This window comes from Phocoena phocoena, chromosome 19 (assembly GCF_963924675.1).
Source record: "Phocoena phocoena chromosome 19, mPhoPho1.1, whole genome shotgun sequence".
Taxonomy (NCBI): Eukaryota; Metazoa; Chordata; class Mammalia; order Artiodactyla; family Phocoenidae; genus Phocoena; species Phocoena phocoena.
In genome coordinates, this window is record NC_089237.1 from 15,727,953 (window position 1) to 15,749,098 (window position 21,146).

The 21,146-nt window shown below is 42.1% G+C and overlaps 1 protein-coding gene across 1 annotated transcript; it reads right to left on the minus strand.

Annotated features, from left to right (window-relative positions):
• Positions 1-6,794: 6,794 nt before the first annotated feature.
• Positions 6,795-16,501, minus strand: METTL2A (methyltransferase 2A, tRNA N3-cytidine). The gene is made up of 9 exons (XM_065896785.1): positions 16,392-16,501; positions 16,094-16,185; positions 14,017-14,375; positions 12,870-12,919; positions 12,474-12,534; positions 10,876-11,015; positions 9,292-9,398; positions 7,805-7,870; positions 6,795-6,949 (listed from the first exon to the last, which is right to left on the minus strand). Exons 1-9 carry the CDS (start codon positions 16,499-16,501, stop codon positions 6,795-6,797), a joined length of 1,140 nt encoding a protein of 379 aa, XP_065752857.1.
• Between the last annotated feature and the right edge of the window lie 4,645 nt (positions 16,502-21,146).

Genomic DNA, 21,146 nt, shown 5'->3' on the forward strand with positions numbered 1-21,146 from the left:
TAAATACAAACTGTGTGCCAATGCATGTCTGTTGTCGGGGGTGGGGGCATGGCAGGAAAAAGCTACTTAGTCATTCAGTCCTCATGCATCGTGCACGACCGTGGGCCAGGTGCTGGCTACTCGGCTAAGTGCTGAGAATACAAAGTTCCCAAGGAATTCATCATTTCCTGAGCTCCACTGAGTGTCAGCCTTCATCACCCAATAAATGCTGAGCAATGGGAAGCAAGGCTGAGCAGGGCATGGGGGGCTCACTGGCGGCACAGGACGCGAGGGCTTTCTCCAGTCCTGCTCCTCCTCGTGGAAGTGTTTAAAGTGTGGCTCCTTCTAAGGATTTTTTTTTTTTTTTTGCTGCGCTGTGGGCTTAGTTCCCCAACTAGGGATTGAACCTGGGACCTCAGCAGTGAAAGCATGGAGTCCTAACCACTGGACCACCAGGGAATTTCTGGATATTTTAAGTTTTAATGGAGAAAGGAAGGTGGGGGATGAATGAATGAATGCAATTTGGGGCTTACCTCAGGGTGAAGATGCCAAATTTGAGCCCTTGGTCAAGGTTACTGGCTACTGTGTCTCAGGGCCCCCATTGGAGCATGGACTCTGACTGTGGCTGTTGGTCCTGTAACTTGGTCATGTAGTACAGTCCACTGACTACAGTCAAGAGACAATCGATATCCAATCTTGCACCTAGAAATTCACTGGAGTAAAGTGAGGTGGCTGTGATACACCATTTTGGTGTTTTTACTTGCAAAATTCATCACCAGCACCCCTCCCACCTCTCAACCCAGGCTCCCAAATCAACCTGCACACCGAATTAAGAAGCATATAAAAATGTGCAACGCATCGATGCAGCCCGGCACTGAAAATAGCAGCTGCAGCCACAAACCAAAAAAAGGCCTTTGTGAACAGAGTGAAAGAAGCGGTTTGTCCTGAGTTCATCTTTTAAGCCACAGATAGAACCCCCTACTATTACTAAAGTAACGTCTTTAATCAAAGATAGGAATCAATTAGAGGAAAGTAGGATGTTTTAGTACATTAGATTTTCCTTTTCCTACTAAGTTTCCAAGGCCCTAATTTCCTAGTCAGAGCCCAAGAGAGTATGAACTCACACGAAGGCAGGTAGTGGACCCACTGCATAGATCTGACAGCATTAGCAGAGGCCAGGTTCAAGATGAAGCACACAAAATCGGGCGATGAATCACTTCTGAGGTGTAAGAACCCATGGTCTCCAGGTGACAGTGTTACTCCCTGACCCTGGGCACCACCTTCAGGAACACGGCTTCTCTCTAATAGCTCTGGTGCACCTGTCTCAAATTAAACTGTCCCTCATGTTTCAAACAACGTTGAATTTATCTCCTCAGCCAAATTAACACCACTTAGGAAGATCAGTTTCAGAAACACTTCTCTACTAGACTCGAATCTAAACCACACTTCCTGAGCAGTTTCACATGTGGAGCTACCTTCCCAGCCAACACAAGCACTTTTCTTGCTTTAAGAGTATTGAGTCAGACAGATGTAGAGAACAAATGTATGGACACCAAGGGGGGAAAGTGGCGGGGTGGGGTGGGGTGGGGGGTAGTGGCATGAATTGGGAGATTGGGATTGACATATATACACTAATATGTGTAAAACAGATAATAAGAACCTGCTGTATAAAAAAGTAAATAAAATAAAATTCAAAAAAAAGAGTATTGAGTCAGACTGGAGTCAGACTTATAATCCAGGCAGTCTGTATTTTTTTGAGTGGCACTGAGGTCATACTTTAATCTACCCTGACCATATTTGTCCTCTGCCCCCCATTAGTGATTCCAAGGCTGAAAAATTATGCAAAGTCCCTTACAGAGTTCAAGTTAGCTTGACAGATAAAGAGTCAGAGAGCTTGGCAGGTGGCAGAGAGGTATAGGGAGCGGGAGAGGGGGAGGAAAAGGCTCAACTTTTATACCTAAGCCCAAAGCACAAGGCAGGTACTAGGATGATGGAATAAAAATTGTTCCTGTTGCTTTGAAATGCTTCAGCGATGCCAAAGGAAGGTTTTCTTGTTCTGTTTTTGAAAGCTACAAATCATTATTCATCAAATGAAGCCAATGATCAGGTGTACCAAATTAAGTGTCCCCAAACCATAACTTTTCTCTTGTGAGGAAAGCTGCCTTTACTGGAGTGCACAGACCAAAAGATAGAAAAGCCTTTTTGTGACTAGTTGAAACTTCTTATAGAAGTCCCACCAATTTTTTCATCTCCTGGCACATGGGATATGCTAATTCTTTGGCTTTTGCTGACCCACCTTGTAAAACCTTCTCTAAGTGGTCTTTGTTCATCTTCAGTTTTTCAATTTCACTCTTAATTGAAGCAAATTTCTCAATCACAGTATCTGCCACCATCAGCTTGTAGCGAGTGGTGTTGATGCCAGCACTGAGGCAGACCACCTCCTCCACTGGGAGTCCCGTCACTGCTGCATGGATGGAGACCTTGTTGGAGATGCCCCTTCAGCTGGCTGGGCGTAGGTGACCTCTGAGGTGAAGTCTATCACAGCCTTGCAGACTTCTGCAAGGAAGGTCTTTAGTGGATCATTTAATAAAGCTGTTCTTCATTTCAAAAGACAAATGAAATACATTCCAGTGACTCAGTGTTTTCATTTTATTTTTAAAATTTATTTTTGGCTGCACTGGGTCTTCGTTGATGCGTGCAGTCTTTCTCTAGTTGCGGCGAGCGGGGGCTACTATTCATTGCGGTGCACAGGCTTCTCATTGCATTGGCTTCTCTTGTTGTGGAGCATGGGCTCTAGGCACATGGGCTTCAGTAGTTGTGGCACGTGGGCTCAGTAGTTGTGGTTCGTGGGCTCTAGAGCACAGGCTCAGTAGTTGTGGCACACGGGCTTAGTTGCTCCGCAACATGTGGGATCTTCCCGGACCATGGCTTGAACCCATGTCCCCTGCACTGGCAGGCAGATTCCTAACCACTGCGCCACCAGGAAAGCCCCAGTGTCTTCATTTTAAATAAATTCATTACAATGGAAAAGATGGGAGCTCCTTTACTCCTACCTTTTAAAAGAGGTGAAACCAAGCAAGGTAGGTGTTAGTGCAGGGGCAGAGGGGTGGTGGTGGCTCTGTGGGGTGCTGAATCCAGGGCAGGAGGGTGTCTGGGTGAGGAGGGTGTCTAGGTGAGGTAATGATGGAAACAGTGGCTTGGAGAGGGTGTCAAAGAGCCCAAGAGGTGAGAGGGCATCCATGTGTGGTGACAAAAGAATGGTTACATATGACTGGATTATCCCAATATGTTGAGGATTGTGGGCATTTGGGATTGTTGGAAAAGAGAACAAGTACAGAGAGAAAGAATAAAAACTAGAATAAATCCTGTGGTGTTGGATTGGAATCAAATGTACTGGTTTGAAGTGGTTTTCTATATATCTATCTATCTATCTATCTATCTATATATATATATTTCTTTTTTTTTTTTTTTGCGGTACGCGGGCCTCTCACTGTCATGGCCTCGCCCGTTGCAGAGCTCAGGCTCCGGACGCGCAGGCTCAGCGGCCATGGCTCACGGGCCCAGCCGCTCCACGGCATGTGGGATCTTCCTGGACCGGGGCACGAACCCGTGTCCCCTGCATCGGCAGGCGGACTCTCAACTACTGCGCCACCAGGGAAGCCCTCAATATATATTTCACCAGGGAACCCTCAATATATATTTAAGTACAGAAATATAGATGTAAGTATGTATACATATACATATATCCCTGAGCTCCATCCACTGAGGGGGCCTGGGAATAGGCAACACAATAGCAATGAGCACCCTTGGCTTGGTTTCTAAATACCTTGCTCTATTAAAAGAAACTAGAACTCCTTGGGGGAAATAGCTGGTTCAGACTGGGGCAGAGAAAGTACAAGGTGAGCCTGGAACAACTTGTGCTTGGAAGTGCTGGAATGGTATTTCATTTGTCCTTTGAAATGAAGAACAGATATATTAAATGATCCACTAAAGACCTTCCCTCAGCATCTCTAAAGCATTCATAACAACAGGAACAGTTTTTTTTCCATCTTCCCAGCACCTACCTTGTGCTTTGCAGTTAGGTATAAAACCTGAGTCTTGGGACTTCCCTGGTGGCGCAGTGGTTAAGAATCTGCCTGCCAATGCAGTGTAAATGGGTTCGAGCCCTGGTCCAGGAAGATCCCACATGCCGCAGAGCAACTAAGCCCATGCACCATAACTACCAAGCCTGCGCTCTACAGAGCCCGTGAGTCACAACTACTGAGCCCACGAGCCACAACTACTGAGCCCGTGTGCCACAACTACTGAAGCCCGTGCACCTAGAGTCCATGCTCTGCAACAAAGAGAAACCGCCACAATGAGTAGCCCCCACGTAGCAACAAAGACCCAATGCAGCCAAAAGTTAAATAAATGAATAAAAAAAAAAAAAAAAAAAGCGGAGTCTTCCTGCTTCCTGCACATATCAAAAGGTCACAGAAGCATTTGAAGGGGCCCCCACTGGCCAAATCTGGGACAACATGAGCATCAATATCATAAAATATCAAAATGATAGTAATATATAATAATCATTGAGTAAAACAAACCCATGAGTCCATAAGCAAATGAATAGAGAAAAGGAAGCCTTCCTTATGGTAGAATGCCAACCAATAAGTACAGGAGGAATGTGGGATTCAAAAACATTACTGGGCTGCCATCATAGTAGTAATTCAGCCAAGAAACAGCAATAGATGCTTAAACTAAGGGGTAGAGTTTAATGAGGAATGGGATGTTTAGTGTCAAAGCACTACCCTACAAAATAGTTATTAGGAACTTTTCAGTGCAGAAACCCAGCAGGCACCATCCCAATTAAGTGATCAAAGTTAACACCACCACCACCAGGGTTCATCAAAATCATGGACCACAATAGCATCACTTCTGATATTCCTGCCCAAAATATGTACTTGAACCAAGTCATGAGGCATTAACAAACCCAATTTGAGGGCAGTCTGCAAAACAGCCTGTAATCTTCAAATGTCAAGATCATGAAAACAAACCTCAAGGATTGTTCCAGACTGAGAGACTGAGAAATGACTACTATATGCAACAGAAGGCCTTTTTTTTTTTTGATGATAAAGGATATTATTGGAACCACTGGGAAAACTTGGTTACCTGTGGATAGTAGGATTTCCATGTTAATTTCTACTTCCATGTTAATTATCCACTTCTGATGGATATATTCGGTGATATAGGAGAACATCTTCAGTTACACAAATTGCACAGTATAAAACATGCAGCAGTGTTGGGATATCACCTTGCAGCTTACTCTTAAAAATGATTCAAGGGGACTTCCCTGGTGGCACAGTGGTTAAGAATCCACCTGCCAATGCAGGGGACACGGGTTCCAGCCCTGGTCTGGAAAGATCCCACATGCCGCGGAGCAACTGAGCCTATGCTCTAGAGACCGTGAACCACAACTGCTGAGCCTGGGTACTGCAACTACTGAAGCCCATGCTCCTAGAGCCTGTGTTCCGCAATAAGAGAAGCCACCACAGGGAGAAGCCCGCGCACTGCAATGAAGAGTAGCCCCCGCTCGCTGCAACTAGAGAAAGCCCGCACGCAGCAACGAAGACCCAACACAGCCAAAAATAACTAAAATTCAATCTTTAAAAAAAAAAATGGTTCAAGGGACCTCCCTGGAGGTCCAGTGGTTAAGACTCCGTGCTTCCACTGCACGGTTCACCGGTTTAATTCCTGATCAGGGAAGTAAGATCCCACATGTCATGTAGTGTGGCCAAAAAAAAAAGAAAAAACAATTCAGAAAAAAGTTGACTATTCTCACAGTATTTCTGGTACTGTACTTCTCTGTAAGTTTGGAATTACTAAAATAAATGCTTATGACTTATATTTTTATAAATAAAATAAACAATTATGAGAATATTAAAGTTTGAGTTAAAAACCAAAAATGTAGGAATGAAGAATTGAAAATTCTTAATTCAGTAAAATGAAGAACACATCATATAGTTTGTGGACCATCAATGGGGGCGATCACATTAAAAAAGTAACAGGGATGAAAGGCTCACATTCAGAAGTGATATGGCTAAAATGTCTCTCAGTCAAACATTTAAGGGCACACACAGAAAGACAATTTGCTAAAAGTGAAGATCCTTTTAATTTTTTTAGATGCAGGTTACTTAGATGGGGAAACAGTACTTAAAATTCCATGGAACTAAGGTCAAGCAGAGACCATGTAACAAGGACACCGTATTTTGATGCTCTTTTTTGGAGTCAGGACAATATCCAAAGACAGGTGATTCTTCCTAATTTGCATCCCTGATGACCACTGAATGAGACCTTTAGTCACCTTTGTATCAATTTCTTAGTCTAGGCATTTGAATCCCCAACTAATTTAATGCAACTCAGTTATTCACTTCATCATATATAATACTTACACATGGAAATAAATTCTTTGATTCCCATGAATAACATTTCAACTATTAAGTTACAAAATGGCAAGAAAGGTTCTTTGAGATCTCCAAGTAAGAAAAAAAAATGAGAGAAGTATATACCACAGGGCTTCACAAATATGAAGCAAAAATGGTTAATCTTTTGTTGTTGTTGTTGTTGTGTTTTTTTAAAAACATCTTTATTGGAGTATAATTGCTTTACAATGGTGTGTTTCTGCTTTATAAAAAATGGTTAGAATCTTGATATAAAATAATTCTTCCTAGGTTCAAATCTGTTGGAATCCTTGAATGGTTTAATACCTAAAAGACACCATTTGTGGGCGTTCTTTTTAAAAAGCCCCAAAGACCTCGCCTGTCAGGAGCAGGTGCCTCTCAGCTGGTGCTGGACAGAAGAGGCTTACGATATTTGCACTGAATCCAAACTCGGTACATTGTCAGTTGTTTCCCTCGATTCACTTGCAACCGGCGATCCACCAGGTTCTGAACCTTTTCCAGTCCAGCAGTAGTGAAAAGTGCGTCCAGTTCATCTAGTTTGGAAAGAGATGTTTATATATTTTCCCCTGAAGAAAAAGCACTGTGCCTACCACTTCCCATGTTAAACGGCACTCTGTGAGATTGCTGTCCTTATTTATAGATTTTAAATGGCTTGAGCAGTATTGTTTAGTTACACATGCAGTAGTGGCTTGGTAGCAGCAAGTCCACATTTAGGTAGGGGAAGGCAAACCATGAGTGAATGGCAGCCTGGAACCCACAGGGAGAACCTCTCTAACAGTTAGCTGATGAGAAAGAATTTTCTAGGGTTCTATGTACACCTTACAATTATATGCAAAAATTGACATATATGGCATGTCGAGGCCATTTTTTTTTTTTTTAGGAGAGAGGTTCCATCACTAACTAAAGGTTCAAAAAAGTATGTGACCTGACAAACGGCCCAGGAATGAAGTATTCATAAGGCACTGGAGGAGGAGGAAACCGGCAGCAGGACAAGCAGCAGAGGAGAGCAGTTCTGAGTTATACCTAGAACCCAGGGGGCCATGAGTTCACCATAACTCAGGTGCTCCTAAGGTACAACCCAGCTTAGAGCCTGAAACAGCTACAGTGGAGTCTTGCAAAATGGGCAGGTTCCTGTTCTGGACAAAGTGATAGAGAGGAAGAGCAGCCAGTAGAAGAGCAAAGGAGGGACAGAAGGATCCGACAAGCTGAGCCTACTTGGAGCAGTGAGTGGTTCAAGGTGGCTGAAGGTAGGCTGAGAGGTGGGGAAGGGCAGAGAAGAGGCTGCGAAAGATAGAAGGGGCCAGATGATTTCACTTCTGAAAGCACACGGAGGAACATGTAATCTGGCCCTGTGGGGGCTGTCAGCATAAAGACGAGTGCTTTCATACCTTGCGTGAAGAAGTACACTCTGGTGCCATCGCCTCTCACATAGAAATTTTCAGACAGACACTGACCTGCAGAGTGATGTGGTAAAGACCAGAGAAACTTTAAAGCACTTTGAATTTCATTGCCAATCAAATGTGCATCAAGATATCGATTTCTTGGGCCAAGAATGGATCCTTTTCTTGGTTACACTCGTACTTTGCAGGAATCTGCAATTTCTCTCCTACAAAGGAATGGTGCTTTGGAGAAGAGCAGCCCAAGGGGAATAATCAAACTTCAGTGTTAGCTAACACATGCAATTCTCAGCCCCCTGTTCTACAGTTCCGTTTCATGATGAAAATAGCTTGTTTTTCCCTCCCTCCCCGATTAAATAGTGCATACACTTTGTTTAAAAACAGAAACAACTTTCTAAACAGCCTTCTGCCCCTCTAAAAACACGTTTAAAAAAACCTCAAGGAATATAGCTAAGTTTAAGGAAATCTGAGACAGCCACTATTCCTGTTTTAGTGACTGTCCTTTTGCATGTCTCTCTACGTATCCACATGCACATTCATAAATATGATCACATATATACTGTTTTTATCAAAGACACACACTTCCCCTCCTGCTGCTAAGCCCCCTGACCGTGTCAATTTAACAACCTGATATGTAATCAATCCTTCTATACCTTTTGAATGTCCAAATAATCTTATTTTTCCCCAGTTACTGTTATACATGGGATTAAGTTTAAAATACCCATGTGCACATTGCTTTTCTCACTTGGTAATATAGCATGGAACTCCCCCCAAGACCAGTGGTATGGGGTCTATCTCATGTGATATGCACAACATTCCCCTATCCAGAGGCAGTCACTTTGTTTCCAAGATTTTGCTTATCATACACATATTATGTGCTGTTTCTTGAATAAATCCCAAAAGGACTGTTGGATTGGATAGATAACACTAGGATGCTTAAAGAAAGGCTGTAACCATTTCTATTTCTACCAATAATGGAAGAGTGTATCTCTTTCTCTGAATCAGCCAGCAATAGGTATCTCATTGTTATTTTTATTTTCTTGAAATTTTGGTTTCAGCCATTTGGATCTGCTCTTTAGTATATCAACTCTAAAACACTTCTTGTCTGTTTTTTGGTGGGTCACTGATCTTTTCCCTTATCAATTTGCCAACAGCCCTGCTTGAAGAGCACTGACATTGTCTTTATCTGTTCCTTTAACTGAAAATATTTGTCCTCAATCTGTCATTTGTCTTTTAACTTTAATGGCATCTTTTGCCATACCACACTTAAAAACTGTTTATGTAATCAAATGCCTTTTTCTAAAAAAGACCTCCCTAACACCTAGATTATACAAGTCTTCAAAAACATACCACCCTTATCATGTATTAAATGGCTTTATGTATGGAGCTATATAATTCAAGAGTCTCTATTTTATTCCACTAATTTGTATGACTATTCTTATGGCAAAACCGTTGTTTTGATTATAGTGGGAAAATACCTTTTTTAAACCGAAGCTGAGCCATGTCATAGCGGCCATAATCTCGCAGAAGCATCATCCCTCCAGGCTTCAGAAGCCTGCTTAGCCTGTTGATAGCCTTCTGCATCCTGTGGGGCAGCAGGGAACGAAGATCAGATCTCCTTAAGGATAGGGTTCCTCTCCCCTGTAGCATATCCCGAAAATCCCTGAAATCTCCTCCGCTCTTGTTTCAGTTATAACCTGAGCACATGCCCAAACCTCTGCTGTGCCTTCTGCTGCCTGCTCACAACTGTGCCTCCAATCCACTGCCTTCAGTATGAAGAGGTCTGAAGAGGCCTGCTTCTTCAGCAGAGGTCCACCGTGGGGGAATTTACATGCTCTCTGCCTGATTCACTTCCCACTCCTCATGGGGAAGCCAATCCTACACCAGGCTCCCACGGATCTGAGAGGACCCCTGACCACCCGGTATGGAGACTGCTAGTTGACCCATCTGCCTGCCCCACTAGGCCCAAGCTCTTTGAATGCAGCCTGCATCCTTCCATCTGTTAAATGAAGACTGAACCTCAAGAACTTACAATTTACATGGTGATACAGTCTATATATGCAAATGAGTACTCTGGGCAGACTGCTTTATACTTCTGACTGCACTTTCCATATACAGAGTCTCAGTGCAGGTTTCAGCTTTAACCACTGCAAAAGTATAAATGCTTAAAACTTACAAAAACCATGTGAAAGTCTATTTAAACACTGAATAATGAATTTTTAATTTTAATGTTTTGTTTCAGTCCATATCAGTTTTTAAAAGTGTACAGCATGTGAGTTTCTGCAATTAATGTTTAAAACCATGCCAGGCTGTTTGGGCTGCCCTCCACCTGCCTTTATTTCTCACTCACAATATCTCTGTCAGGTCAGATGACACAATGCTATCCTAGAGGAAATGTGGGCTAGAGAAAGCCAGTCACCCCCCACCCCCCGCAACTGCCCCGAATGCTACTGCCTCCTTGAGACAGTATTTCACCTTCGTCGGGACAACTGGCTGCCTGTCTAGGAGACTTTAATGGTATCTTTTAGGGTAAACCAACTGACTTTCCTTTTATCTAATCGTGATTTTATGGAATTCTCCTGTACTACAGTTTTCTGAAGAACTTAAACAGAGAACACCTGAGTTAAACTTCACTGTAAATTTTGTGCTGTTAATAAGCTTGTTTTATTGAAAGCATTTAAAAGGCCAATAATGGGATGTTCTCTAATAGCTGTGGCATCCACAGTTCTAAGACATCATGCTATGTGATGGTCAATAGGAAATTTCCACATACCCACTAAGACAGCCCCCTCACTCTCTGGGGATGTTAAACCATAATCATGAGAAGAACCGAGCACTGCAGTCAACAAGCAGAGGTTTAGATGCTAAACCAGAAGTTGGACTCCAAGACAAATTTAGAAAAATAGTTGAGAAGCTCCTACTCCTCCTAGGATGGAGGAGCTTCTCCCTGCCTATCAGAACATTAATAAAATCCTTCTTATTTAGGTTCCAACTCTGACATCCAGGTCCCTGAACAAAGCTTTGTTTTTGCTATGCTACTGGCTAAGGGATCTAAAACTTACTTGTCTGGAATGATTGCTGAGAGAACAAATATGAGGATGATGACATCAAGACTATCCCCAGGCACTGGGTAACTCTTATCTTCATCACACAGGTCGTGAACAAAGGCAAAACACCGAGAAGGATCATATGCTGAATTTGTCTGCAGACAGATGGAAGAGAGGACACAGGCTAGAAAATGTTCACATAGCCTCAAGGAAAGCTATCTTGCTTTAAACGTAATCACCGCCTCTTCCCACTGAGGAGATAGTTCTTGCCATTACGGCAAACATTCTTACTCTTAGGGTAAGAATCAGGAACAACTCTAGGACCCTGTGGAATCTAACTGGTATGCTTAAAATGGAATGTTCCCAACTCCTCTAATTTTAGTCTTTATTCTGATGCGGAGTCAGATCTGAGGACTGGAAAATGACCAGGAAGGTAAGTGACCAAAAGGGCAAAGAGAAACCTCATAAGGAGGAAAACAAAACGTACTGAAAAAGCATGATTTAAACTCCTACTGCAGCGTATTACACAGATCATAGAATTCTCCAGGAAAATCTCTCTCTAGATGTGGAAGATTTAACCTACAATTTATTATCATTAAATTAACTTAGGATAAGCCTCAATATTCGTCTGGTACAGGTTTGCAAGAATAGTTCCAGAAGTGGGAATTCCCTGGCCGATCCAGTTAGGGAATGCTTTCACTGTTAGGGGCCTGGGTTCGATCCCTGGTCAGGGAACTTAGATCCTGCAAGCCAAGCAGTGAAGAAAAAAAAAAAAATCCAGAATTATTACCAATTCCTGAGCTCCTACGCTAGGAGCATCATACATTATTATAACACACACATTTTTAGGGTAACTTGCCTATCCACATCTCTCTTCTCCAAAAATGTGACTTTGTTCCTCATTGGCCACAGCTAATTGAAACAGGGCAAGTAGACTGTCAGCTGGGTTGAGTCAATCAGACTTTCTGGGGACTTTGGAATCAAGACACTGTCATTGAGGGGAGGTTTTGGGAACACGTGAAGAGGGGAGACTTGTAAGGGACTGGGAGGGGCAAGTATGCTGAGGCCAAGGCCATGTGCAAAACCAGGAAAAACTTATTAGAGAAAGCTGGTCTGCAAAGAAAAAACAAAACAAAAGGCAAATGGGCAATGAGAGATAAGACACTGTGAACTTGAGGGAGGTATTGTGATAGGAGGGGGCGGCAACATCTCACCAGCCAGCCAGTTTGCCTTTGGTACCTGACACCTTTTCAGGGCTGAGTTTTAGTCCTGGCTACACTTTACGCCCTTGAGTTCTATGACAATCCCTTTAGCTGAGTTTGTCTAGAAGTTTCTGTAACTTGTAACTCAAAGAATCCTGAATGAAATAATCATCTCATTTTAATCCTTAAAACATGAGTTTGGGTAGGTCAAGAGACCCGCCCAAAGTTTCACAGCAGGCAAGCAACATATTCTGTATTCACATTTGGTCCTTTCCTCTACTCCATGATGTTTCAGTACATCTTTTACTTTCAGACCACAGTACAATAAGAAAATAGCTAGAGACCTTGACTTTTAGCAGACCCTTTCCCCCTTAAGTCAGTGAAAATTAGTGACAGGAGCACTGCACTTACCTGGACCAGTTCTACAGCTGTGGAAGAAAAATCACAACAGTAAACAAAGAGTCTTGGGTCACTGAAATGGGCAGAAAAAACAGCAGAACAATTAGATTACAAACTGTACTATGTCTATCCTCTTTCCTATGTAGCAGAGTTAAAATATGAAGGTACCATATATTAACAATGCAACAGGTTTAATACCCACTAATTTCCCTGATGACAAAGATAACTCATAAATAAAATTAAGTCAAAACAATCCATAAATGGATAATGTAGATATCTAATCTCCTATAACCCACAATTCCCAAGAACCACTATTACCACTTGGATGCAGTAAGAGTTCTAAGAAACAACAACCCCTCACTTTTCTCTTCTTTGCTGTCATGTAGTTAAACTTTACAACAAACTTACTTGTTAGTTTGCAAAATTGGAAAGACTGTGTTTCCCACACCACAACCAACCTGTAGACAGAAATGAACTATTAATCACAGAACTTTCCAAAGAATTAATTCCCTAAAGCTAGATAAATAATCAATAACGGATAATCTTGTCTAATTGTATTAGGGAAGGTGTAGTGACCAGAGCTAAATAGTACTCATGACATTCCCTGCCCTTGACCTTGGGAACCCTTAAAGAGATAGCCATAAAAGATGAGAGCATGGGCTTTCACTAGTGGGAGGGAGATGGTCTGGAAAAAAGGGCATGGGCTGCTTTTACTTTCTGAGTTTTGGCAAATGGTCCTGTAAACAAAACATTTTCTTACTGAGCTCCACTATATCATTATGGGAAAAATGTTTCTAGCAGACTGGGTTGAAAAATTCATGAAGGGAGGACCATGGCAACACTGTCCTAAATTCAGCGCTGGGTGTGGTAATAATAAAAACAGCACCATTTACTAAGGGCTTACTGCGTGCCAGACACTATTCTCAGTCATTTTACATACCTTACTTCAATCAACCCCCGTAACAACTATGAGGCAGAGAGAGGCAGAAGTCCCATTCTGCTGGGTAAGGGACTAGCACAAAGTCATGCCAGAGGACTCAGTCCCAAAACTAGTCAGCTTCTGGTGGAGTGTGTTGTCACTTCTGTGAATATTTGTTACAGTGCCCACCCTAGACACTTTTTCAGGTCTAGCCTAGCCTCTGCCACACATCCAAACTGAGAAAACAAGAATTCTCCCACAATTGAGAGTAGGTACCACCGCAACTAACCTCTCCATCTCATAACTATCTTAGAAGTAACAAAAGCTGTCTTCTGACCTGGGACTCCTTACTAGATGGCAGGTACAGCAGGATGCTACAACTTCTGGATGCAATATAATGCTCCCAGATAGCAGGTGATCTGTCTTTGTTTGGATGACCACCAGGTATCTGGTCTGCATCTAGGGCATTTCATTAGTTCAAACACCTGGAGGTGTTTCCAGGCCAACATAAGGGTCCAGTCTAGTCAGGTTCATCAGTCAGAAGTTACTTTGGTGGTCAGCCTCTCTACTGCCACCCTATGTGCATAGTAAGACAGCCTCATTAACCCCACTACCAGGACAATAAAGGGAGGTTACCTCCAGTATTCGGTAGGTGGCTGAGGATCCAGGAAACTCATCAGCACAGACTTCCAGGTGACGGAGTTTCTGAGTCACATTCTCTTCCACAGGAGGTGGCTGTGTTTTACGTCCAAGGCTGACTGAAGAACAACTGTGCTGTGCTTCTATTATTAAACCAGATCCATCCTCACTGCTTCTACACGCAGGTACTTCACTCCCCTTGTTCTCTGAGAGCAAAGCCTTCAAGTGATTTTGGTTTTGGCTAGGTGCCAGCTCTGGGAATTCAGTAAAAAGCCAATGTCTATCCTTGAAAAACCCATTTTCGTGGATTTTGTAGAAGTCATTCCAGTATTTGTTGGCATTGATCTCATAATCAACTGTAAATAGTTAAGAAGGAATTTTAAGAACCATCTCTCAATATTTTATCTGTATATAGTGTAAATCACCATCCTGCTTCACCAAAATTTGTACTAAAAGTTATACTCAAGTAGAGCCACAGTCTCAGAGCTGGTGGTCATTTAGTCCTACCACCTATCACACTTGAATTTGCTGTGTATCTTGTCCTTCCAGGGAGTTCAACTTCTGCCAGAGAACTTACTACCTATCAAATTTACCCTCACATCTTTGGATGGCTCTTAACTACTAGAAAATCCTAATATTAAGCAAAAAATCTGTCTAATCATTTCTGATCAAAAGGTCCTACTATTTCTCAGGGCCAAAGAGAACAACTCTTTTGTATTTGAGGACAATTATTTCCCCTTCTAAATCCTCTTTTACAAGCTAAATGTCCCAGGTTCTTTAGTTACTCCCCGTGTGAAATCAGTGGTTATGATACAGGTAGCTCTTTACATTATGTTCTTCTGTCAGTGATTCTTTAGAGTGTGGAGCCCAGAAATAAATTCTCTACTACTAATAGAGACTAAAAATGGAAATAGAAAATGCTGACAAAGAGGGGAAAATGTCTTCAGATGAGAAGAGATTTGATGATAGAGTACAGGAGAGACTAAGGTATGGACTATTTAAAAGAAAGCTGCTGTTTAACGTAAGCAGACCTAGATTTCAGTTTTTCCTTTTTACTAATTTATTATCTTTTTGAGATAACACTGGTTTAAAACTAGATTTCAGTTTTCTGCTCTTTGCCAATACAGGGCCTTGACTAGTGTAGTAGGAGAATAAAAACCCGAGAAACTGGATTTCAATTCCACCACTACTAACTGCTTACCTCTGGGCAAGGCACTTAATGTCCTGAGGTCCAAGATTCTTTAACTGTAAAAAGAGGATATTGGACTATATGATTTTCAAAATCCCTTTCAACCTTAACTTGCTTTGATCTAGTCTTTGTCAAACTATGTAGGGTGAATATTTTGTAACCGGAATCTTCTAATTGTTGTTCAGAACTCTTTCAGTGGGTACTACTCTCCCATTCCTAGCGCTACCTTCAATTGTCACTTAGGACACAGGCCCAACCAGTCCTAGTTTTTTAGTATCTAGGGATATGTTGCAGTGAAATCATCCACCTCTGCAGAAGGGGCCTCTTTTTCTTTGGCCAGACTTATTTCCACTCTGCTTCATCCATCTTTCCTTGGCAGAAGCCCTAAATCCTCATAGCCATCACACAAAGAAAAGGCACATAATTCACTACTCATTAGCCATCCCCCCAACAATATTTAGAATCTGACCACTTGAATCTAGCTTTAATGGCAACATTTCCTCAGGCGAAGCGTAAAGATGGAGAAAGTATCGATACACCCTCTAAGACAATCATGTGACCACACGGTTGCCACACGCCAGCCATTTTAACAAGGATCTAGTCAACATAACTAAAGACTTAAATCACTAGAAAATACTATCAAGATGGTTATCTTCTTCCAAACAAAAAACCAAAACCAAACCAAAACACGTTCTACGCCCTAACAAGATTTTAAGGCGCAGCCCTTTCCCATCCTTGCCCATCCCCTCCACTCCCGTTCTACCTCCGAATTCTGTATCAGTCCACTAACAAAGACCCGGCGGCCTCGGTTCTCTGGCCTCTCCGGGAGAGCACGTCCAGCAGTACGCTGGCTGTCTATACCACTGTGGGCCCACCTGGGCGCACCTTGTTTCTCCTGGCACACCCGCTGGGTACTGTTCTCCTGGACTTTCCTCTCCGCCGCCGCGGCCTGCTCTTCTGACCACTCCACACTGTCCCTGAGAAAATCAAACGGGTAGCTTAGGGGCCTCAGGTTCCCGCTGCGGGTAGGTGAGTCCATGGCCCCGGAGCGCCTCTCCCGTGGAAGGAGAGCGCCTCGAGCAGGGCAGCGGGACTCTGGCCGGCGGTCAAGGGTTTCTCGGAGCGCTCCACGGCGCCGGGACAGAGGGCGAACCGCAGGCCGGGCGAGGGGCAGGGCGGTTACCAGGCATTGTGGTGGAAGACGCGCGCCGGGTCGCTCAGAAACCGGCTCCCAAACTGCTGCCTCTTCCCGCAGACGGCAGTATCTACTCCTTCAGTGTAGGAGCCGGCCATGACACCGGAGCCGGAAATTCCTACCTTTCCCTAACGCGAGAACTTCCTGCGAGGTCACGCCCCCTTCCGGAAGGCGAGCGGTCTGGGCGGGAAAAGACGGAGGCGGGACGAGGCGAGGAGGGGCGGGGCGGGGCGGCCCTGGGGGCGGGGCGGCCTTGGAGTCGGGCGTCCAGGCGGCGCTCGGGGTCCGTTGGGTCGCGCGGGGCTCCTTGGGGAAGGAGAGGTGGCGGGGTGTCGCCCCAGAGTCGTTTGTCCCTGAAGAGGCCGGCGAAAAAGTGGGAGACGTTCTACTTGAGCCTCCTTTCTAATGCTGGGATCCTCTAACAGTTTCCCTAGTTTCCCTTAAGTTGTAAGGCTGGAAAAATCTAGAATCACTTTAAGAATTAAGGGTACCTAGTTCCACCATAGAGCTAATGACCAAGATAATTGAGGAAGGTAGCAAGCAGGGTGACGAAATAGGGCAGTTTTCCACCTTCTATAGTCAGATTATCACAGTGTGAAAAAGGAAGAAAAAATGTGTATACATGTATATTAAAAAAGTATATATATAATAGTGTGGGACTATATATATATTTTTTCTGGGGGAGGATATGAAATGAATTCTGAGAACACGAGGTTTATTCGTCAAATGAAATCGAATATCCAAGGACAAGTTTAAAAATATAACTACCTTTTTGGATTATCTGTATGAGAGCTTATTTGCACAGTCAGAATTGTAATACATACACATATGTAGTTATATTAATGCATTTTCAGCCTTACATTTCTATTTTGATAATTACTACAAACATTCTCAGAAGAAGAAAGTGTGCTGTCAACATAAGGTAAGGTTAATTAAGAAGACTTCCAGTAGAAGAGTGATGACTACCATTTGTAAGAAGAGAAGGGAAGAGTTAGTTATTTAAGTAATGTAGTACTAGGTTTAGCATACTGGTAACCAGTGATAGTTTAACTCCACTGCTTAGTCTTTCCATAGGCAAAACCAAGGGGAGCAATGAAAGATTCTATACCTTTCCCACCAAAGAAATGGGAACAAGCTCTAAACCCTCTGTAATCACAAAGAAAAATACAGGAGTGAATCAAAAAGATAAGATAGTAAAGAACTTGTACTACTTTATTTGAAGACAAAATACTTTTGCCATTCTCAAGGTCTTTTGAAGCATTTTGAACAAAAGCTCCTTTCCAAAAAACAAGTACAAGGATTCTTATCTTTTCTCAAGGCCTGCTGTTTGCAGATAAGGTGGTTGGTTTATATTTATTTTTGGCATCTTGTTCCTTCATCTACAGGCTTTTTTTTCCTCCCCACACCAAAAGCTATTTGTGGTCCCAATCAACAGTCCCACTGCGTATCTTCTTGCAGATAGCTCACTCTCTGTCTTCACTTGAAGTTGCTTGCTATATTAGTTCCAATAATTAGAGCCATTAAAAATGTCAAGCAGGTCTTCCTTGATGGCGCAGTGGTTGAGAGTCTGCCTGCCGATGCAGGGGACACGGGTTCGTGCCCCGGTCCGGGAAGATCCCACATGCCACGGAGTGGCTGGGCCCGTGAGCCTGCGTGTCCTGAGCCTGTGCTCCGCCACAGGAGAGGCCACAACAGTGAGAGGCCTGTGTACTGCAAAGAAGGAAAAAGAAAAAAAAAATTAAAATGTCAAGCAACTTGGGCCTTTATAAAATGTGATAGAGTATCCTAAACTTAACTTTTATACAATTATCTTTGGTTAACCTGTACAACTCATTTTTCTCCATCTTTTTTTTTTTTAAATATTTATTTATTTAGTCGCACTGGGTCTTAGTTGTGGCATGTGAGCTCTTAGTTTCGGCATGCGTGTGGTACCTAGTTCCCTGACCAGGGATCAAACAGGGACTCCTGCATTGGGAACGTGGAGTCTTATTCACTGCGACACCAGCGAAGTCCCTTTTTTCCATCTTTTGAAGCACCTAAAATAATATTTCAGAAGGAATTTGGAAGACATGTATCTGTGAGTCCTCCGTGGTATCAACTGGGCTGTAGTGTCAGCAAGCACTACCCTTTCAGAGGAGCTAAGGGTCCCTCTGCTGGTGAGTGTTGAGAACTCTTCCAGCTCAGTGGGTGGCATGGGTTCAAAGCATGGAAAGGTTAAGAACTCTCAGGCTGGATTATTGCTTTGAGTGTTTAACCCTAGACAGGGGTAGTTAATTGTTTCAGGCTTTCATTCAATTCCAGTCAGTGGAAGTTCTGGGCTGTGTAAGCATGTGCTCTGGAACTGAAGGACTGGTGAAGGTATCCTAGTGTCCTAATTTGCTCTCCTTAACAGTTTCATAGAACCTGGACAGCCTTCGTAGCAGCCCTAGATATTGAATAAGCTGGTTTAACAACGTTAATTTTAAAGCAGCTTTTGTGGCTTTTTCCTTATGGCAAAATACATATATGTTTATTGTAGAACATTTAGAAGATATAGATAAGACAAAAAAAAAGAAAATATCCCATCCTACCTTTAATTTAATCCATTAGACACTTTGGTTTATATCCTTCCAGTGTTTTTTTTCTAATTTATTTATAGAAATAATTTTTAAGTTAAACAATTTCAGAACAAACTGCTTTGTGCCCTTCTTTTTTTACAGTTTCATTGAAGTATAATTTACATACAATTAAATTCACCCATTTAAAATGGAAAATTTGATGAGTTTTCATAAAAATCTGTATTTGTGCAACCACCATCATAGTTAAGTTTTAGAACAACCCCATAACGTTCTCTCATGCCTTTTAGCAGTTGTAGTCTGCCTTGTAATTGTGAATGTTATTCTTTTGCTTGAAATATGCTTTTTTGAAAAAGATTATTTAATTAATTTATTTTTAATTTTTGGCTGCATTGGGTCTTCGTTGCTGCGTATGGGCTTTCTCTAGTTATGGTGAGCAGGGTTAATCTTCATTGAGGTGTGAGGGCTTCTCATCACATTGTCTTGTTGCGGAACACGGGCTCTAGGAGCGCGGGCTTCAGTAGTTGCAGCACGTGGGCTCAGTAGTTGTGGCTCATGGGCTCTAGAGTGCAGGCTCAGTAGTTGTGGCGCATGGGCTTAGTTGCTCCGCGGCATGTGGGATCTTCCTGGACCAGGGCTCGAACCTGTGTCCCCTACATTGGCAGGGAGATTTTTAACCCCTGTGCCACCAGGGAAGCCCTGAAATATGCTTTTACGACATAATTTTAATGACCCTTGTATTGTTTTGTATAGCTGTATCATAATATATTGGACAATTAGGCTACTTTAAGTTTCTTACTATTAAAAATTCACCATGAGAAAAATCCTTATAACTAAATCATTTTGTACATTCATAATTCTTTTTTTTAAACGTCTTTATTGGAGTATAATTGCTTTACAATGGTGTGTTAGTTTCTGCTTTATAACAAAGTGAATCAGTTATACATATACATATGTCCCCGTATGTCTTCCCTCTTGCGTCTCCCTCCCTCCCACCCTCATGATTATTTCTTTAGGATTAATTTCTAGAAGTGGAAGTGCTGAATGAATGGTTATAATTAGCTCCGTTATTAAGCTCTGGGAGGTCAGAGCATTTTATCTGTTTGCTCACTGTTAGATATCCAGGTCTGAGAACAGGGTCCACCACACAGTTTGCAACTCAGGAAATAATTGGTGAATGAATGGCTGAGTACCTGTTGCTATACTGTATTCCATCAGAGAGAGGCCAATTTATGCTGTCATCAACAGTGTGATAATTTAATAGAATATATTACTGCACATTTAAAATTTTCCAAGACAGATGTACTTAAAAATATTCTGTCCTGTTATCACATTGACCCAAGGAAATATTCCAGGAATTCTAATATTTTGGCATCCAAGTTAAATCTCTTAGGTTGCCTGTTATACTCACAGCCATACCAAAAAAAAAAAATCTCTTGTCAAACCAGAAATTTTGTCTTTTATTTAGAAAATGTAATCACTTATCTATAATGTTATCTATTTTTGTCCCAAACATAACATTATAAAGACTGGCAAATATACTTAGACAGTTTTGAATATTCAAGGTAACACAAAATTACTTCAAGGTTATTTCATTAAACAGTTTTGGGATCCTTCACTATCTTCATTGTTTCTTCCTGGCATGTTATAATTTTACATTATAAGCCACTGTCTCCATCAATATGGAACATGTATTTTCCTTTTTCTAAAAGGAAAAAAAAGTAATGGATGATATACACTTAAATACAAAATAATAAATTTTATATTATTTATATTTTTCCACAATAAAAAATTGCAACCCCTCAAACTTGTAATACAGTTATACATGTGCTCCTTTATTAAATGCATTAAAGAACAACAACAAGCATAATGGATGAGATCACCTTAAAAAAATTTTTTTTGGTAAATACCTAGGAGTGGGACGGCTGGTTTTCTTGCTTATAAAATTCCTATCTAGCTATCCTTCATTCTGGGAATTTTTCTCCAGGCATACATAGCACTGATCAAAAATAACACTACTTTTGTTTAGCAATGGCCAGAAGTCTGGTCTGGAACCTTTTTTATTGAGTGATAAAACTTGAAAAGAATATTCTTTCCAACCAAAATCCATCTTTAATCACAACTACTACAAAACTGTTACTCACTCATTGACCTTAACAGTGAAGAGGGAGTGAAATCAGCTATTCTT

Bases quoted from the DNA above. Each gene is read 5' to 3' on its own strand.
- METTL2A (XM_065896785.1), bottom strand. From the start codon at position 16,501: ATGGCCGGCTCCTACACTGAAGGAGTAGATACTGCCGTCTGCGGGAAG. The intron at 7,871-9,291 runs GTATTTTCCCAC...ATCACTCTGCAG, and splicing joins TCAGCTTCGGTTTAAAAAAG to GTCAGTGTCTGTCTGAAAAT. The intron at 6,950-7,804 runs GTATGAAAGCAC...TTTCCAAACTAG, and splicing joins AGTGTACTTCTTCACGCAAG to ATGAACTGGACGCACTTTTC.